The sequence below is a fragment of the Carya illinoinensis genome, chromosome 11 (assembly GCF_018687715.1).
Source record: "Carya illinoinensis cultivar Pawnee chromosome 11, C.illinoinensisPawnee_v1, whole genome shotgun sequence".
Classification (NCBI taxonomy): Eukaryota; Viridiplantae; Streptophyta; class Magnoliopsida; order Fagales; family Juglandaceae; genus Carya; species Carya illinoinensis.
In genome coordinates, this window is record NC_056762.1 from 28,972,397 (window position 1) to 28,990,369 (window position 17,973).

Here is a 17,973-nt window from a genome sequence, read left to right on the forward strand (position 1 = left end):
TGGCTTCAACATCGGCTAGGAATGTCGAGTCTGATGCTGCTATATTGAAATCTTATACACAGGTGGTGAATAGGAAAACAAAGCACTATGCTTTCAAAATTCCTATACATTTTCCAGTTGAAATTGATGGTGAGATGGGCTTTGTTTTTTCAGAATCTGAAATGTTAGAAGCTACTAAGGAATTCCGTTTTGCTTTGGTGATGACGTTCATGAGTAATTGATCATCTATTGAGAAAATATGGCTTAATGTGGTGAAAACCTGGGAGCTTAATGAAATTCCAACTATTAGTTTTATGGATGAGTTTCACATTTTGATTCATATGAAGAATGAGAGAGACTTTGTGCATGGCTAGGCACGTGAAGGAAGAACAATGGAAGGAATTTCTTTTCGGCTATTCAAGTGGACCAAAGATTTTGATGTGAAAAAAAAATTTCCTTTGGCACCCCAATAGATTTTATGGGCCAGATTACCTATGCATCTATATCGAGTAGATTTTTTACAGATATTAGCAACTCGGTTTGGTTGTTACCTCGGAATGGACAATGCTACTCTTAATTGTACTCATGCTTTTGGGGCGTGAATTTGTGTTGAAGTGAACTTGACAAAGGAGCTAGTTAAGGGTTCTCCGATTGTGTTATCTCCCATAAAATGTCTGTGGTAGGAGGCCAAATATGAAAAAATCTGATTTTATTGTTCCAAATGTTTCAGACAAGGTCATGCCTCTGTTGTTTATAGGGTTGGATAAAAGAGGAAGGATGAAAGAAAAGTAAAGGAAAAAATAAATATGTCAACCAAAAATTATTAAGACGTCTATGGAGGATAAATATGGTATTGGTTCAGGGGTGCAAAGTATGAATCTTGTGGTCAATTCTAGTAATTCAAAGGATAAGGAGGAAAGTGTAAAGGCTGTGGCAACTATAGTACCTGAGGCTCAGACTACTATGACAAAGGTGATGCTGCCTTGCTCCCCAATCCCGATAATATGGGTTGAAGTGATAAAACAGAGAGAAGGAAAACAACTAGAAGAGGCAGAGTGTTAGGTGCAAAGTATAGATCCTGTGGTCAATTCTAGTAATTCAAAGGATAAGGAGGAAAGTAAAGGCTGTGGCAACTATGGTATCTCAGGCTTAGACTACTATGACAAAGGTGATGCTGCCTTGCTCCCCAATCCCGATAATATGGGTTGAAGTGATAAAACAGAGAGAAGGAAAACAACTAAAAGAGGCAGAGTGTTGTCAACTTGTGGAGACAACTATTCAGAGGGAACAAGAAAGTAGGGATGAGGAGTGCGAAGAAGTATGGCATAATGAAGAAAATGAGACTAACCCGAGTGTAGTTGCAGGCCAAGTGTAGGCTGAGGATATTATAGATGGAAATGTTATTGATGATTCGGGTATAGGCATTCATCAGGGGGAATTAGCCTTTGGCTATTCATGGGAGAGAGAGGAGGGAGAATTTCAATCTTGATGGGGAAAGAAAAATTGTATGAGTTGGATAGAGAAAGACATTCAACTGCTGTAAAGTCAAAAAAATTGGATGCCCATGAGGGAAAATCGATGAGGAAGTCTCAACGGGTGCATACCCTCTCTCAAAAAATTAGATTTATGAGTGATACTATTTTTTTCTGGAATATCAGAGCGTTAGGCAGGTCTAGAGAGAGGTTAAAAAAGTTTGTCAAAAAATACAAGGTTAATTTGTTTGCTATTTCGGAGCCATTTCTTGCTGAAGATCGCATGTATGTCCTAGGGAGTTTTCTTAATATGAATTATAGCTATGATATTTCGAATGAAGCGCAAGGTGGGAAGTTGTGTCTTTTTTAGAATGACCCTAATATTTTTGAAGTGCTGGTGTGCTCGAATCAATCCGTTTCTGGGTGGGTTGTGTTGGATGGGGAAAAAACCTTGGTCACTTTTGTTTGTGCCAAGTGCTCTTATGTGGAGAGAAGATTTTTTTATAACAAGAATTAGAGGAGAGGCAAATGGCTGATCAGCCATGGCTCATATTGGGAGATTTTAATACAATTAGAATGAACTATGAGAGAATTGGTGGTCATCCACGGCCTCTTACTTCTATGATAGAGTTTAATGATTGTATAGATAGGTGTGGCCTCTTTGATTTATCTTGTTCGGGGCAACGTATGTCATGGTGCAATGGGCATGTTAAGCCTTCTAGAATTTGGGCAAAACTTGATAGAGTGCTCATTAATAATTCTTTTCAGCCCATTTCTAGTCAGCTCAATTTAAATACATTAATCGCAAATCATCAGATCATTATCCGCTAGTGCTTTATTCAGATTTTCCGGTTACAAATTACAGTCCTTCTCCATTTCGTTTTCTCAATATGTGGTGTTTACATTATTATTTCTTGCCTTTTGTGAAGGAAGTCTGGAATGAAGCGATGGGACTTATGATGCTTGCTATCAAATTAAAAAGAACAAAGGTAGCCCTTCATGCCTGAATAAAAATATTTTTGAAAGAGTGGAAGGCAATATAAGAGCCCTTGAGGAGAGAATGGAAGTCTTGGAGAATCAACTTCAGTTGGAGTTTTTTTAGGAGACTGAGGCAGACTTTTTACTAACAAAAATTGAGCTGGAATTGTAGGAGAAGAGGGAAGCCACTCGCCTGGGTCAAATTGTTAAGAAAAACTGGTTGATAGAAGGCGATTAAAATTTTGCCTTCATTCATTTAATGATTAACCAGCGATGCCAAAAGGGTATGATTAAGAAGATTGTACTTTCGGATGGTAGGATCCTGGAAAATGCTGAAGCGGTAAACAATGGTGCTGAGAATTATTTTTGGAACTTCTTAAATGAGACTTTGGAAACTGAGCATTGTGATTGGCAAATTTGGTGGAGAAAAAAGTTTCGGATGAGGAGAATGTGATGCTTTGTGTGGAGCCGTCCGAGATGGAAGGTAGACAATCCATTTTCTCTATTCTAAAAAATAGCAGTCCAGGCCTCGATGGCTTCAGGTCCGAATTCTATATGTCATGCTGGGATATTGTAAAGGAGGATGTCATTGATGCAGCAATAGAATTTTTCAGGGGTGCTCCCCTATCGAGGTTTTATTCCTCATTAATTATTGTTTTGATTCCGAAAGTGCTTGAGTCGATGAGTATTGATAAGTTTCGCCCTATAAGTCTTTGCTCATTAGCTTATAAGATTTTTCCAAGATTTTTGTTATTAGACTGACATATGTTATTGATAAAGTGATATCGCATGAACAAGGTGCATTTCTTCCGGGACATAGTATTTTTGAAAATATTACTTTGGCATAAGAAATGGTACATTCTTTGAATAAAAAAATTGTTGGGTGAAATGTGATGGTGAAAATAGTCATGGCTAAGGCTTATGATAGGGTGAATTGGGATTTCCTTTTAAAGGTTTTTCTGGCCTTTGGTTTTTCAAAGAGGTTCTATGGGTTGATTGAAAATTGTGTAAAATCTCATTGATTTTCTATCATGATGAATGGAACATTTAAAGATTTCTTTCAATCCTCAAGGTGTTTATGTCAAGGGGATCCTCTCTCTCTATATTTATTTATTTTTATGGAGGAAATTTTGATGAAATTACTGAGAAAAAATTATGAGGAAGGAATGATTAGAAAATATCATCATCCAATTGGTGCTCCTTATGGTTTCCCATCTACTACATGTGGACGACGTCCTTATTTTTGCTAATGGGGGGAAACGATCCACTAAAAACCTTATGCATATGCTTGATTATTGCACTAAATTAGAAGCATTTTTGTTAAGAATTATTGGTTTTAAGGAAGGTAATTTTCCAGTGACGTATTTGGGGGTTCCTTTGAACTTAGACTGGTTGATAAGTAGGCTATTTGAAACTCTTGTGGAAAAAGTGAGAAAGAAAATAGTTAGTTGGAAACTCAGGCTACTTTCGCCAGGTGGAAGGTTGATTCTTTGTAAAGCATGTGTTATCGAGCATGCCTATTTATTTGATGTTTGTGATGAATGTTCCAGAAGCTATTTTATCTCATATAAATTTACTTCTTGCAAATGTTTTATGGGGGGAGACTGATAACAAAAAGGAAGTTCCACTGTTTGTCATGGAAAAAAGTGTGCAAGCCTACAAAGGAATGGGGTTTGGGTGTTTGAGATTTTAAAGAGGTGCAAAAGTTGCTCCATATGAAGTTTGCTTTCCATCTTTTATCTGTTAATAACTTGTGGACTGATTTTTTCTGGGCCAAGTATTTCCATAATGAGCATGTTTCAGTATTAAATGGGGATCCTATGGACTCCCATTTTTGGAAAGCAATTATTTCAGTTCTACCAGAAGTGATGGAAAATGTGAAGGTTTTGGTGAGAGGCGGGAGTGCTTTCTTCTAGTTTGATAGATGGCTATCATCGGGCTTGTTATTAGCAAGAGTTCAAGATATTGCCAACATCAAGTTGTGTATTAGGGACTACTGGCTGAATAATTCTTGGAATATAGACCTGTTAAGGGATTTAATTGGTATTTATACGACGATGGAGATAATTCAAAATGTACCAACTGGAAGAAGAGGGTCGGATATAGTTGTTTGGAAACCATCCCTTGATGGTAAATTCTCAATAGCTACGGCATGGGATGTGATATGGAACAAAGGGCAGATACTTAAGGGCTATGGATGGTTTTGGTATAAAATTTTGCCTAAACGGATATCTATTTGTATGTGGAGGATTTGGTTTAACTCTTTGGTTGTGGATGAGAGAGTTCAAACAAAAAGTGAATTTAGTTTCTACTTGTGATTGTTGCTCACGGCTTCAAACTGAAAGTATTGATCATATTTTCTCTTGGGGCAAGATAGTAGCTCAGGTCTGGTCTTAATAAAGTAGAGAATTAGGGGTACCATCGGCATACCATTAGTCATGGAAAACTAGAGTTTTGAACTAGTTTCCTTATGCAAAGAAATCTTTTATCAAAGGTACGCTAATTGGATTAATTCCTTATTTAATTACTTGTTTTCTTTGGAAGAGAAAATGTAAAGTGAGAATGGAGGGGAAGTTTGAAAATGTTGAATAGATTTGGCGAGCTGTGCGGGTACATATAAAATTATTGGGCGATAACATTTGCTTAAACCGTAATCTTTTAGAATACGACAAAGCTATCCTTGAGAATTTTTGGTTGCAATGTCCTATAAATGTTTCAACACTAGGAAAAATTGTGAAATGGTCTAGGCCTCCTGTAGGTTAGATAAAGCTTAATTGCGATGGTAGTTATCGTGGTAACTCGGGAAATACGGGAGGTGGTGGCATAATTAGATATAGTAATAGAATGGTGAAAGGGGCTTTCTCAACTCATTATGAAGATGGCAACAATAATGGTGCGGAATTGAAGGCTATTGTGGAAAGTATTCAGCAGTGTAAAAGGCTTCAAATGGTTAATATTATTATTGAAAGTGACTCAAAAATTGTTGTCGATTGGATCCGAAAGGGGAGGTGCACGTTGTGGTATCTTTGGGGATTTTTGGAAAGAATTATATAAGGAGTTGAGGGGCTGAATTATATGGTTGCACATCAATTCTATGAAGCAAACTATGTGGCAAATTTTTTAACATGAGACGAAAAAATGGAAAAAAATGAAATATACGATAGCATTCAAAGATTCCCTTGGATTTTAAAAGGCATCGTCCGGATTGCCTATTTGAGACTTCTTTCGTTTTGTTTTTAATTGTTTATAGATATCTGTTTATGATTTTTTATTAATTTGTTGGTTTTGGTGTTATCTAGGCTTGTTTAGAATTTTATTGCATTCTTTTTTATAGGCCTATTTAGTTTCATTGGTTTTTATTTGTTTTTCTTGTTTGGTTTGGCTAGTTTGTATTTGGAAGGTTTTTAGTTTTTTACTTGTATACTCCTAGATGCTTGATTTGTAACCATGGTATTCTTTTGCCATAAGTGAGGATATTTTAATAAACTTGAGACGGGGCCACAAGGACATATAGCTACTGGCTCTTAGCTAAAAAAAAAAAAGTTTATTATTATTATTATTATTATTATTAATATTAGAATAATAAAAATTTTTAATGATGAATTAAAGGACAAAAATGTGATTGTGCAATGTGAACCCGAAACTTCTTGGACTTTTTTTTATACACTTAGGATCATGATTAGACAAACTGGAATACCTAATTAGTTTAGTTGAAATTTTTAGAAATTTATAGTGCAATAAAAATCTTTATGATTTTTGAATACCAAGTGGCCCAATCAGAGTGTGCCACGTGTCATGCAAACATTACCACCTCATCACAAGAATTTCCCATTGTTGGTGATGTCCAATGCTAGGTGAAAAGTGCTTTTGCTATTAGGATTGTTTACCTGGGCTTAATTGGAATTGGACTCAAGTTTCAAACTCGAGCCAGAACCCAGATGGAACCCAATTTTGAGACACGGAAATTCGGGTTTCGTGTTGTACTTGGATTTTTTTTAAGTCTATATATATGTATTACTTTTTTTTAAGAAAAAAGTAATGATGAAAATCATATTATTAATTGCATTGAACATTGTCCATAATAATAAAAATATATCAAAGTAGAATACTAAATTTTAGATAAAAAATAATTAAAAGTATAAACAACTAATTACCTTTTTAACTAAATGCATGTAAAAAAGAGAGAAGAAATCCAATATTCATCATGTAAATTGCATGCACCACACAATGCAATCTACTACATATCACATTGTTAAAGATTTATACATTACATTACACAACACAATACATTACTTTTTAATCAAACAGCTCCGCATTGGGACGGTCGGGCTATTAAACTTAGAAGAGTAGTTGTCCATTCAGACATTGACACGTAGGAAAAAAATACAATAAACTAGTTAGACTTCACCATACAGAATCACCACACACAAGAGGCAGAAATTGTTCTTCTCCAAGCTCTCTTCCTCTTTTCGTCTTTGTCTCCAAGCTCTCAAGCCCGTTGGCCACACAAATTTCGCTCCCTTCAAATTCGCACCACCAACTTAGTCCCTACCTCAAATTCACTCACTTCACTACCAATCAAGCCATCCTCAAAATAAGATTAAGGTTTACCTATTGAGTATAGTTGAGGGAGGAAAAAGAAGAAGACGAAGCAGAGATGGTCGACTGAGATCGCTAGCAACCATGGTCGAGGGAGTCTACCGAAAAATAAAAAATTATGGTTGGTCCAGCACTTCATCAGACCCTTTTTTTTTTTTTTTTGTCGACTTTTTCTTCTAATCCTTCTAGAGTCTTTTCTATCTATGGTTTTCCAGCTTCTTTGTCTAGTTTTTGCCTCTCATTAAAAAATGAAACAATCTCCCTGTTTTTACAGAAAGCTAGCACAAAAGGGTTTTTTGAAAAAATGAATTAATTTTGTCCAGACCCACCCTTTAAGATCCAAACCTCTTTGATTTTGCTGAGCCATTGATGTGAAACATAATGCTTTCACACTTTCAACCAAGTGCATATCCACTTTCAGTCAAATACGAAACGTAACACTTTGGAAGAAGGTGTAGACATACTTTCCTCGACTCTTTGTGCAACTTTTTTTTTTTAACTATTCGGAACAAAAACTAAAGATTTATGCACACATTGCGGTATGAGAAGGAAGTGGGAACATACATTTGGAATGGTTTTTTTTTTTTTTTTTTTTTTTTGTGCGGTGAAGAAGTGAGAGAGGCATGGAAGACGAATGAGTGTATGGAGTCTTTGATCGGGTGTATGCAAATGCAGACTAAACACAATAAATAACTTACGTGGCACCTAATTATTGGAGGGTTGTTTAGTGAAGGGGAGCAGCTAGACCGCTCCCTAGGTATTCTCTTCATCAAAAGTAAAACAAAGACACTAAATTTCCTTCTCCAACAAGTGAGGCAACACCTTCTCAAGTTAATCCTTGTCTTAGTTGCTTTGCCCTACTCAGTATCAATAGTATTCAACAAAATCAACACCACTTCAATATTCTTGATAGCATTGTAAGGGAGGTCGTTCTCAATGTTGGGCCAAACCATGCAGCCTAGCTCATGAGACACCGATGGGTATCGGGGTAGCCCGGCAATAGGAAATTGGTATGAAATGATAGGACGAGTCGAGCCCGAAGGGAGAGGTCGACCCAGAAAGGAGCAATGATATCTCACACACTAAATACGGACCACTCAGTCAGAAGGCCTGATATTTCTACTAGCCGACAAGCCATCTACACATGGACAGGCATGGTCACTACCCCAGGTTACTGACGACTGGACAGGCATGGAGAGTGGGCTCACGAGTTCAAGACCATGCCTTAGTTAATGAAGGACAGGAAAACACGCCACCACCTGGTGACAGATTCGTCAAAGTGGCCGCAATCAAGGATGGCAGGTCTATTGTGTGGTAGGAAGATGGTAGACAGCACGACCTAGGTACGATGTGGCAGATCCATGATTGACCTTGTAAGGGACCACCACCACCACCAGGTATATATACCCACCCCTAAGGGGTTTGGGGCTCTCAGATTATTCTCCTTCTAAATTCCCTAACAACGGGTATTGACTTAGGCATCGGAGGTGTTTCTCATTACCTTGAGCCTTGACTCCTTGCTTTCTTGTAGGTACCAAACGGAAGGGAATTGTGGAGTTGCTTGAGCTACGAAACACAACATCAACAAGCATTAAAGCACAACATTTGCTTTTTTCTTCAAGAGGTATAAAGCCCAGTATTCTGGTGCAGTTTGAAAAAAAAATGAGCAGATGATACTTAATGCCATGGCAAGATGCTTTGTGGGGAAAATTATAGTGTGAAAAACTATATCGAGAAAAAGCCTACGAACCTTCCAAATTCTAATTTATTAGAAAATTGTGGATCTTCAAGAAAGCATTTGAGAGCCAACTATCTATCCGATTATTCTTCCAAGCCATTTGCCTCTCCAATCATTGAAAAGTGATAAAGGGAATTTTGACTTGATATGAAGTTAAATGACTCAAACAACACATTTAGTTATACATATCAGTTTTGAATTACTCATAAAGAACCCAAGTCTCAATGATTTGACACAAATTTTCACTCCTAATTCAGGACTTACCCTGGTTTCAACTTTGCCACTTTATACATGGCAGTTTAGAATTGCCCATTGTTTTCACAAGGATAGGAACCATGGCTATAGTACTTTTAAGACATTATCAGCTATTCTCAGCAATCTTTGCCATCACAAACGAGTAAGTTCATTAACAACACTACATATGACATTCTTTCGACTCACATGTATTGATTTCTTTTGAGATCTGTAGCCAGGATAAGTACTGTTATGCAAAATAGATACACTAACGATGGCAAACAAATAAAAGCATGCAACGATCAAAATCACATGACACACAATTTACATTGTTTAGCAACTTGCTTACGTCCATAAAGCTGCAAAAATCTTATTAACTAGAGGATATTACAATCAACTCAAACTCAACTCACTCTCTATAGGGCTTTTGCTCTCTCTCACACAATATACACTCACTTAACTATTGTTCACTCTCTCTAATAGGCTGAAAATCGTACACAATAAGTCAAAATATGACATATATAGAAACGGCATTGGAAACCCTAATCTAGCAAAACTTGAGTCCTTTGCTTGAGCAGTGTGTTGAGTGCGCATCAAGCGAATAGCCAATCAAAATTAGCTCAAGCAAACACTATGGTTTGCATCTCACTCGAGGCCACTGTCGCGCGAGACTCGAGCAAACTCATGGGTTGAGCTTGGCTCGAGCTCACTGTCGAGTGTACCACAAGCAAACTCACGAATTGAGCTTCAGTCGAGTACACTCTTTGTTTCTCGATTTTCTGCTCACAAACTAGGCTCCACATAGAACCCAATAATAAGTGCATTTATGTTGGTAAATATTACATTACTTGCACGAAACACTTTTATTTTATTTTATTTTTTATTTTATGGTAATGTTGTGTACAACACTTTCTTTGGAAAGAATGCATGCTGATATCTGTGCATTTATCTTGCTCTTTTCAAATAAGCATGCAGTTTGATTAAACCAAAACTCATATATCATATATGCTCAGCAAAATGCTCAGTATATATTACTGGACGAAGGCATTTCGAAGCAAAGCAGTTTTATGAAACCTCAGGCCAAACAAGATTGGAAAATTATCTTAATGACTATTTTACAACTCTTTCCAATTGGATGGTAGTTATATAAAATTGAAATTATTTTAAATGAAGTGACACAATTATATCTATTGATAATAATGAGTCGGTACAAGAGTCGTAGGATTGAAACAGCCAATGGATCGCCCTAATTCTTTAACTGCATGATGATGCCGGCCATGTTTAAAGGCAAAAAACTTCTGGAGCCCCCCATTTGAGGAAATCCACACAAAGAAACGTATATGGACAGCGTTGCCAAAAATCTATCTGTTTATTTTTTGAAAATATATTAATCATCTTTGATGAGGATGCCATTACTTATTAAAAGGGAGAACGTATGCAATCTGATTTCTAAATTTATCCGACATGACTTCCTGCATAGCAGAGAGAGGATCGAACAGAGACTGGTGCTTTATCATGGTGTCATGCCCAATACATGCAGTTTTTTCTTTTATTCTTCCTCCTTTTTTTTTTTTTTTTTTTTTTCAGATGATGAAGATGATACCTTCTCCAGAGCACTCAAGTTATTAGTGGTCAGTGATTTCTCAGTTTTATATAATTACTTATATTTGAATCATCATCTTTGGGTAAATGTCTTAATTCAATGCTTCAGGATAAGGGTCTGTTGAAGGAGGGAGAGCATGTCACTCTAGTCCAAAGTGATGCTCAATCAATCTGGTGTGTAGAATCCGCCCACCACATTCCAGTTCTAAAGTTCCAAGGTCGATTTTTATCAGTGAAGAGACTTTTACTTCAAATGTAAAAAAGAAATATCAGTTTGATTTAGACTTCTAACAAATGTCAAAATATGCTGGTTGATATCTAAGTTTAGTAGTGATCATTGTAATCCGAGCTTGTTTAAGTTTTGCCAACTCTGGCTGTGGATTTCTTTTGCAAATTTATGACATAGAACTTGGTCTCTACTTACCTGAAAAAAGAACTTTAATTTTGTGAATGTTTAAGCTTCTTTCTCACTACACTACATTTTCTTCTTGAGGTTCTCTTCCCCTATTACCGTAGCACTCCTTCACATTAGTGCCACTACGTGTCATTTATACATATGACAAAGCTGGACTGTTTTCCAGTAGTATTATGGGACTGTCATTTGTATATATCATTTGTGGGAGGATGTAGTTATGTTTTATTTATTTATTTTTTATTTTTTACTTACATATAGATTCTGTTAAGAAAAAAATCTTAACCTTCACTGTTCTTTACAACTGAGAGAACAACTGTTGGAGTTGAGTGCAAAACGTGCAGGATTTTCTTTCTTTCCATGAATCTGAGGAAACTGTTAATGGGCATTCAGCGGCCCTTTATCAGTCTATACAACTTCAAGTGCAGAGCTAATGCCGAGCTAGGTTACGAATGCTTTGGCATATAGTATAAGCCAATCAATGCAACATGAGAACTACTATCTTATTTCCCCGTGATACATAACTGCAATTCACATAACTATCACATTTGTTCTGGAAATCTTATTTTTGAATATCAAGGGACAGAATAAGGCAAAGCATTGGACATCTAAAGTCTAAAATGATTGTAGCTGTTTGATTCAGGTGGTTCTCTCTTACTAATCATGCCATTTTAGTTTTTAATATATATATTTATATATGTTCAAATCTTTTCCACTAAAATGTCTGCAAATAAATATGAAAGCAAGGTGATTGTATCATTCTTAAAAAAACTCTTATGAAACCATATGATGTGCAATTTTTACAGAGAGCCAAAGTATTTTACATTAGAACGCTATCAAGCAAATTTTTTCTTGTCCATTATAGAAAAGGAAGCAAATGTCCTTAAGCCAAACTCTTCAGAATCAACTCTGCATAACCTAGCTTGCTCCAAGAGCATTGGAGCATGAAGAGAAATATCTGCACTGAGTTAGGTGTTGGAGAAACAGCAAGGAGCGAGTGTAAGACACTTTGATGAGAATGAGTTTCTCTTACTGCATCTATCTTCAAGCAGGAACATATGCCAGTGTTTAGGGCTATCCCATTCCTCTTATACATAATCTAAGCTGGTACCACGAGCCATAATATGTCTTGCCGATGTTCTTATATATACATCAGACTCCCAAGTCTTCTGCCTCATATTTCTCTTCAAATCTTCCTTCCAACTTGATAGACTTGTACCACTTAGCACAACAAATATAGATAACCAAATCTATTGTTGTCAAGGCGGCTAACAGGAAGTAAAACCTGTCCAGGTGACCTTTGTTGAGATTTCCTGGGATCCATCCTGGCATGTGATCCTCAGTTGAGATCTTCATAACCATACTCACAAGCAAGCTGCTCACATAATTCCCAAGAGAGATAGATGCCATGCAAAGTGCACTTCCAAAGCTCTTTAACCCATCTGGTGTTTGTGCATTAAAGAACTCCAACTGTCCCACATACATGAAAACTTCAGAAGCTCCTATAAAGGCATACTGAGGAATTTGCCAAAAGATACTCAAGGAGCTTGAGCCTTCACAGTGTGTGCAGTCTTTTCTTGCATACTTTAGCCTATAGCATTCCAGTATCCCAGCTGAAACCATTGCCATCACTGCTATAATAAGGCCAATGCCCATTCTCTGAAGCTCAGTGAGTCCCTTGGAATCTGATTTCTTAATTCTACTTACAAGTGGGTCAAGAACTCGCCGGTAAAGGAAGATAAAAACTGCTACGCTGGTTATGTCAAAGCTAGACATGCTTGCAGGTGGGATTCGGAAGTTTGAGATGGTAGTTTTCATGGCAGCACCTTGCTCCACAAAGAGAGAGGCCATTTGTGCGAAGACTACAGAGTAGAGTATGGTGCAGAGCCAAATTGGGAGTAGTCTTAGAATGCATTTAACTTCTTCTACTTGGGTGATTGCGCAGAGCCGCCAGGGATTATGAACACCCTGGTTCCGGTCCTCAAAGTCCATTGATGAGATAAATGCTGCCCTATCCAAGAACCTACATGAGAAATCAAAATGGGATAGCATCACAATGGATAGTCATAAATTATATCCATTCAGGTGCAGTTTTATATTGGAGTCCTAAAAACCATCACGAAGTAAGCAATCTGATAAAGCTTCAGCCAAGTTTTATGAGTCAAAATGGACTAAATTACATGCCAAATTCCAGTGATCATGATTTTATACTTACTTGAAGCCATTGGTGTGGAGTATCCTTCTACAACCATTAGTGGAAGACTGTTGTCCATCCACTTCATACAAGCCCTCTGCACTTGGTGGCATCTCGACCCCCCACTTTTTCACTGCAGCAACTATGACCTGGCAAAACCTGGAGAGAGGGTTGCCACTTGGCTTGAAGTGCCTATACCTTGGGGTCCCAACAAGAAACAAGACTAATGCTGCAAAGGCAGAGCCGGCAGACGCCCAAAATCCTAAAGCCCACATCCCTTCATCCTCAAAGTACACCAGTATGGTATTTGAGAAGAGGGAACCCAGGTTAAAAGCCAGGTAGAAGTAGCTAAAAAAGGCTACCTTTGAGTGCCCTTCCTTGGGGCTTTCCTCATCAAATTGATCAGCCCCAAATGTACAAATATTTGGTTGATATCCTCCATTTCCCAGGGCAACAAGGTAGATAGATATGTAAAACAATCCAATCTCCACGTTTGAATGGGTACTACATAGATTTTCTCCATCCCCACAACCTCTTGGTCTGACCAAGAATAGATATGATGATAGTGATAATGATACCAAACCCTGTCGAAAAATGCACATAGCTACTAACATTAGAAAGCGAACACTCCTTTTGTGATGCATTATTTTTGGAATTTGAAAAACAGGAAAAAAAACAAAAAAAAAAAACAAAAAACAAAAAAACAAAAAAAAAAAAAAAAAAAAAGAAAAAAGAAAGAGAGAGGACAAAAATAGTAAATCAGGATACTTACCGTGACAAAGATGACCTGAAATATGGCACAAGTTTTGTATCGCCCCCAGTAGGAATCACTAAGGAAAGCTCCAACCAGAGAGAAGATGTAAACCGTTCCAGTCCATTTGCTCACGTTGTTAGCAGCATCAGCATTGTTTTGCTGTAAGACCCTTGTCAAGAACAATACCAGGTTCACTCCTACTCCAAAAAATGCTAGGGTAGCTAGCCCTTGGTTCACTGTTGATACAAGGAGAAATAAATTGTGAAATCAGTGTTTATTCCAAAAGTTTAAATTAATAAAAAGAAATAAATTTTAATATTTATATTATATTTATACTCTCGTCACATGTGATTCAGACGTCCGCCCCTAAATAATTAGGCACAACATGCATAATATTTAACTAATGAGATGAAATATAAAATCAGCATTCGAAGTGAGAACTTTGAAATCACCGCTTATCTCAAAATAATAAAAAAATCTTAACACTAATAAAGAGAGACATGCAGAAATAACAAACGATCGACATGCTTCTATAACACCTTCACGATGTTTGAACTTCTTATTCTCTGCAGAAGAAAAGGCCAGACACCTGGAAGTAGCAGAAAGTTGCTTCCAGTTTCACCCTAAAGCTTTAAAATGCACTCAGATTCTGAAAAAAGGGTCCAAACAAGAAATTAGATTGCATGCCTGCAGGCATTTACTAACTATGATCGAAATGAACCAATAATAATTGGCCTTGAGACTTCTTTGCACGTGCATTGACTTCATCATGTAGATAACGCCTCCCTAGAAGATTTGGTGGCCATTAATATTATTCAGCATGCATATGCTTCTACCAAACAATATTTTTAGCTACCAGAAATGATTTGTGCAGTCGGAAAATACAGTCGATGTGCAGTCGGTTATAAAAAAAAAATTAATACGGGACCTACATGAAAAAAAAAAATTATTTTTATAACTTTTTATAATTCATGTAGGTCCTCCTGAATATAAAATAATTTTTTTATAATTTTTTTTTATTCATTCCATACAGCCGACTGCATGCCGACTGCATTTCCCGACTGCATGTAGCAAAGCCCTTTTAACTACAGCTCCTCTTTAAAAGCATCATTTCAAAGATCAGAATCATCCAAAAACACATTATCTTCTGCAACAGTAAATTGTTACAGTTTTGTATTTATTTATTTTTTTCTCAATAAAAAGATGAGGTGGGGGCAGCTAGCTAGCATGACAATTCTTCATAGACATGACCATAAGAGCCCCTCGCCGCTACAGAAAGTAAATTGTTACAGTTACTTTGTAAGACCATATACTTCACCTCCAAATAATGTGAGTTTCTTTTTTCTTTTTTCTTTTTTTTAAATGGGGTCGTAATCTTTTTCCACTAATTAATACTCCACGCAAGCGATTTTCATGTCACTACTCATTACCCAGTTAGTGGGACATTTCATGGTTGTAAAGGGAGAAAAAGAAACAACACTTTATATTTAAAGCTTAATTTTAAAATATAGAAGAAAGAAAATTTGGCCCTTTTAATATTTTGATAACCAAACTTTCGTACAAATGACTGCGACTAGTTACAGTTAATTTGGATTTGCAAATACAATTTCATAAATTTACTAATCAATCTCTTTTCATAATGATGGAAATACAAAAATTAAATAATTTTTAAGCAACCCAAAAAAAGGTCTTTAAAAAACTTTATATTTCCAAACATCATTTTAATGGATCCCATCATTTTTTCCAAACATTTATAATGTCTTAGACATGGTTAAGATCGAAAAATTCTTCTTATCATCTCCTACACTATATATCAATATATAATTTATTATTTTTATCTCCCTATTTAAATACGTAGATGTGTAATTTGTAAACATGCGTTTCAATAAAAAGGTGAAAAATGACAGATGCTGTGTGTGGGGAATGATAAAGACCTTCGGGAGGACATGTTTTAAGATCATTTAGTGCTAGCTGCTAATGTCAATTGGGGCTGAAGTGGTCTTGGCTTCTATTTTCAATTTTTCATGCATTTTTTTAAGTGCAAGTTTGTGACAAATATTACACGTGGAAAAGATCCACGTTATGCAAAATAAAGGCAAAGATTACGTGCCGGGCATGTCTTGCTTCATTTGCATGCTTTCCTCTAGCTCTCTCTCTCTGTGATCGAGGAATGCGTGTCGTCTAGTTCACTTTGAGGTGGGGGGGCTTTAGCTGGCATAAAAGCTCAGCATGCAACAAGAGAACAACACTTGGTTAGGTTTTCAGTGCCAAATATGAACACCAGATCTTCATTTATACAAATGTCCATATCTGAACTTTGGTAACAAGGAGCTCTTATCAAAGCTCTCCTTTTTGTAACTGCTTATCTGAATAGGTTACATCTAGACGAAAACCTCACTCTCCTCTTCCAAAGTCTTAAATATCACTCCTTTTTCCTGAAAGCGCCACCAATATTATAGAACTGCGTGCGCGCGCGCACACACAAAGCCATTGAAGTGCTTCGGGATCTAGCAATAGCTAGAAACTAGATGGATATGCCTCCATCATGCATACTTACTACTGGAGGAAGGATGTTAGGCTTGTTAGCTGCAACTTTTTCTGATGTGGGAAAAAGCAGAGGATTTTGGAGAGTAACTGTGTCATAACTCTCAAAAACAGAGGAAATGAAAAGAGAGAGAAAAAAGAAAAAAGAAAAAAGAAAAAGAAGAATGCATGAACTACGTTTTTAAGATTGTTAAGCAATCAAATTTAGGAATGGTTTTGCCATATGAACTGGTTAGATAAATGGGAAATCACATAAACAGTAGGAAAAGAAAAATAAGCCAATTCTCTTTTTTATTTTTTGAATTGTTCTCCTGATTTGTTTCTATTTACTCTTCAAAAGTGAGGTCTGAAAGCTTACGAAGTAAGATAATTCCAGCAAACCACCCTCCAGATTTTCCTCTGATTGCCGAGCGGCCATGCCAATCAACACTTCCATCCAGAGTGCATGCTTCTTGCCCTTCTTTGGATTTAACCTGCATATTCTTGAAGGAAAAAACAATAAGAACACTGCTATAATCACACTACAAGTTTGCCATATTGCAAGAATGCATGTACAATTCGTTTCTTATAAACAACAAAATCCAAAGAAACATATGACATGCAATTTAAAAGGTACTTGAGAGTGAAAGGAGAGAGTTTGTGTGTGTCTATCAAGCTATCTAGAGAGAGAGAGAGAGAGAGAGAGAAGACTATGAAATGTTTACTTACCTCCTTACTCAACTCTAAGCAAGCCATTGTTGATGTTGAAGAGGTCGAGTTTGGTAATAAAATGCTGGGGATGTGCTCAGCAGAGGAGTTTGGTCAGTACTGTGGTTTTCAAAGAAGAGGAAGGAGTTGGGACAGAAATGAAATGGGAGGTGGTATAAATAGAAGAAAGAGTGTGGGATGGACGGTGGAGATTTACAGATATAAAGTAGGCCAACTTTAAAAACGAGGTCCTTTGAGTTTTGAGATTCACATAAAACAATGAAAAACAAAACAAAAAAGGGACCCACATGACGAATCATCCAAAAATAAATTTATAAATTATCTAGTTTAATGTGATATATTAAATTTATTGCATAATAAAATTTGATTTATAATCTAACGTAACATATCAAGTCATATCAATTTATAAATTTATCTAATATTTTAATAGCTAAAACTTTTCTCATCTTAATAAAATGCAATTTGCTCGACAGAGAACGGAATGAAATGGAAAGCCTTCCTTCTAAATTTTCCCTAGTCATGGGTGCATATGGTAACCTCTTTATATATATATATAGGTAATCAGTGTGATATTGACACATTTCAGCTGAGGATGCCCTCATGTACATTAGCTTGTTATCATTCCAAATACGAAGTTTAAGCATGGCTACCGCATCATCAATAACAAATATTAATTTGAGGGTTGATGGAAAGGAAGGAAAAGAATGACAGAACTTAGAAAGAAGGGCAGGAAAAGGGCCAAAATAGAGAGAACCAATC

The 17,973-nt window shown here is 36.6% G+C and overlaps 1 protein-coding gene across 1 annotated transcript; it reads right to left on the bottom strand.

Moving 5' to 3' along the window:
• Positions 1 to 11,765: 11,765 nt before the first annotated feature.
• Positions 11,766 to 17,368, bottom strand: LOC122280575 (protein NRT1/ PTR FAMILY 7.3-like). The gene is made up of 5 exons (XM_043091531.1): positions 17,215 to 17,368; positions 16,865 to 16,979; positions 13,981 to 14,198; positions 13,230 to 13,792; positions 11,766 to 13,037 (listed from the first exon to the last, which is right to left on the bottom strand). Exons 1-5 carry the CDS (start codon positions 17,239 to 17,241, stop codon positions 12,167 to 12,169), a joined length of 1,794 nt encoding a protein of 597 aa, XP_042947465.1. The 5' UTR covers positions 17,242 to 17,368; the 3' UTR covers positions 11,766 to 12,166.
• Between the last annotated feature and the right edge of the window lie 605 nt (positions 17,369 to 17,973).

Excerpts from the sequence above, each read along its gene's own strand:
- LOC122280575 (XM_043091531.1), bottom strand. The coding sequence starts at position 17,241 with ATGGCTTGCTTAGAGTTGAGTAAGGAG. Across the intron at positions 13,793-13,980 it reads TTCAGGTCATCTTTGTCACG|GGTTTGGTATCATTATCACT; the intron begins GTAAGTATCCTG and ends ATTTTTCGACAG. Across the intron at positions 13,038-13,229 it reads CTCCACACCAATGGCTTCAA|GTTCTTGGATAGGGCAGCAT; the intron begins GTAAGTATAAAA and ends TTTCTCATGTAG.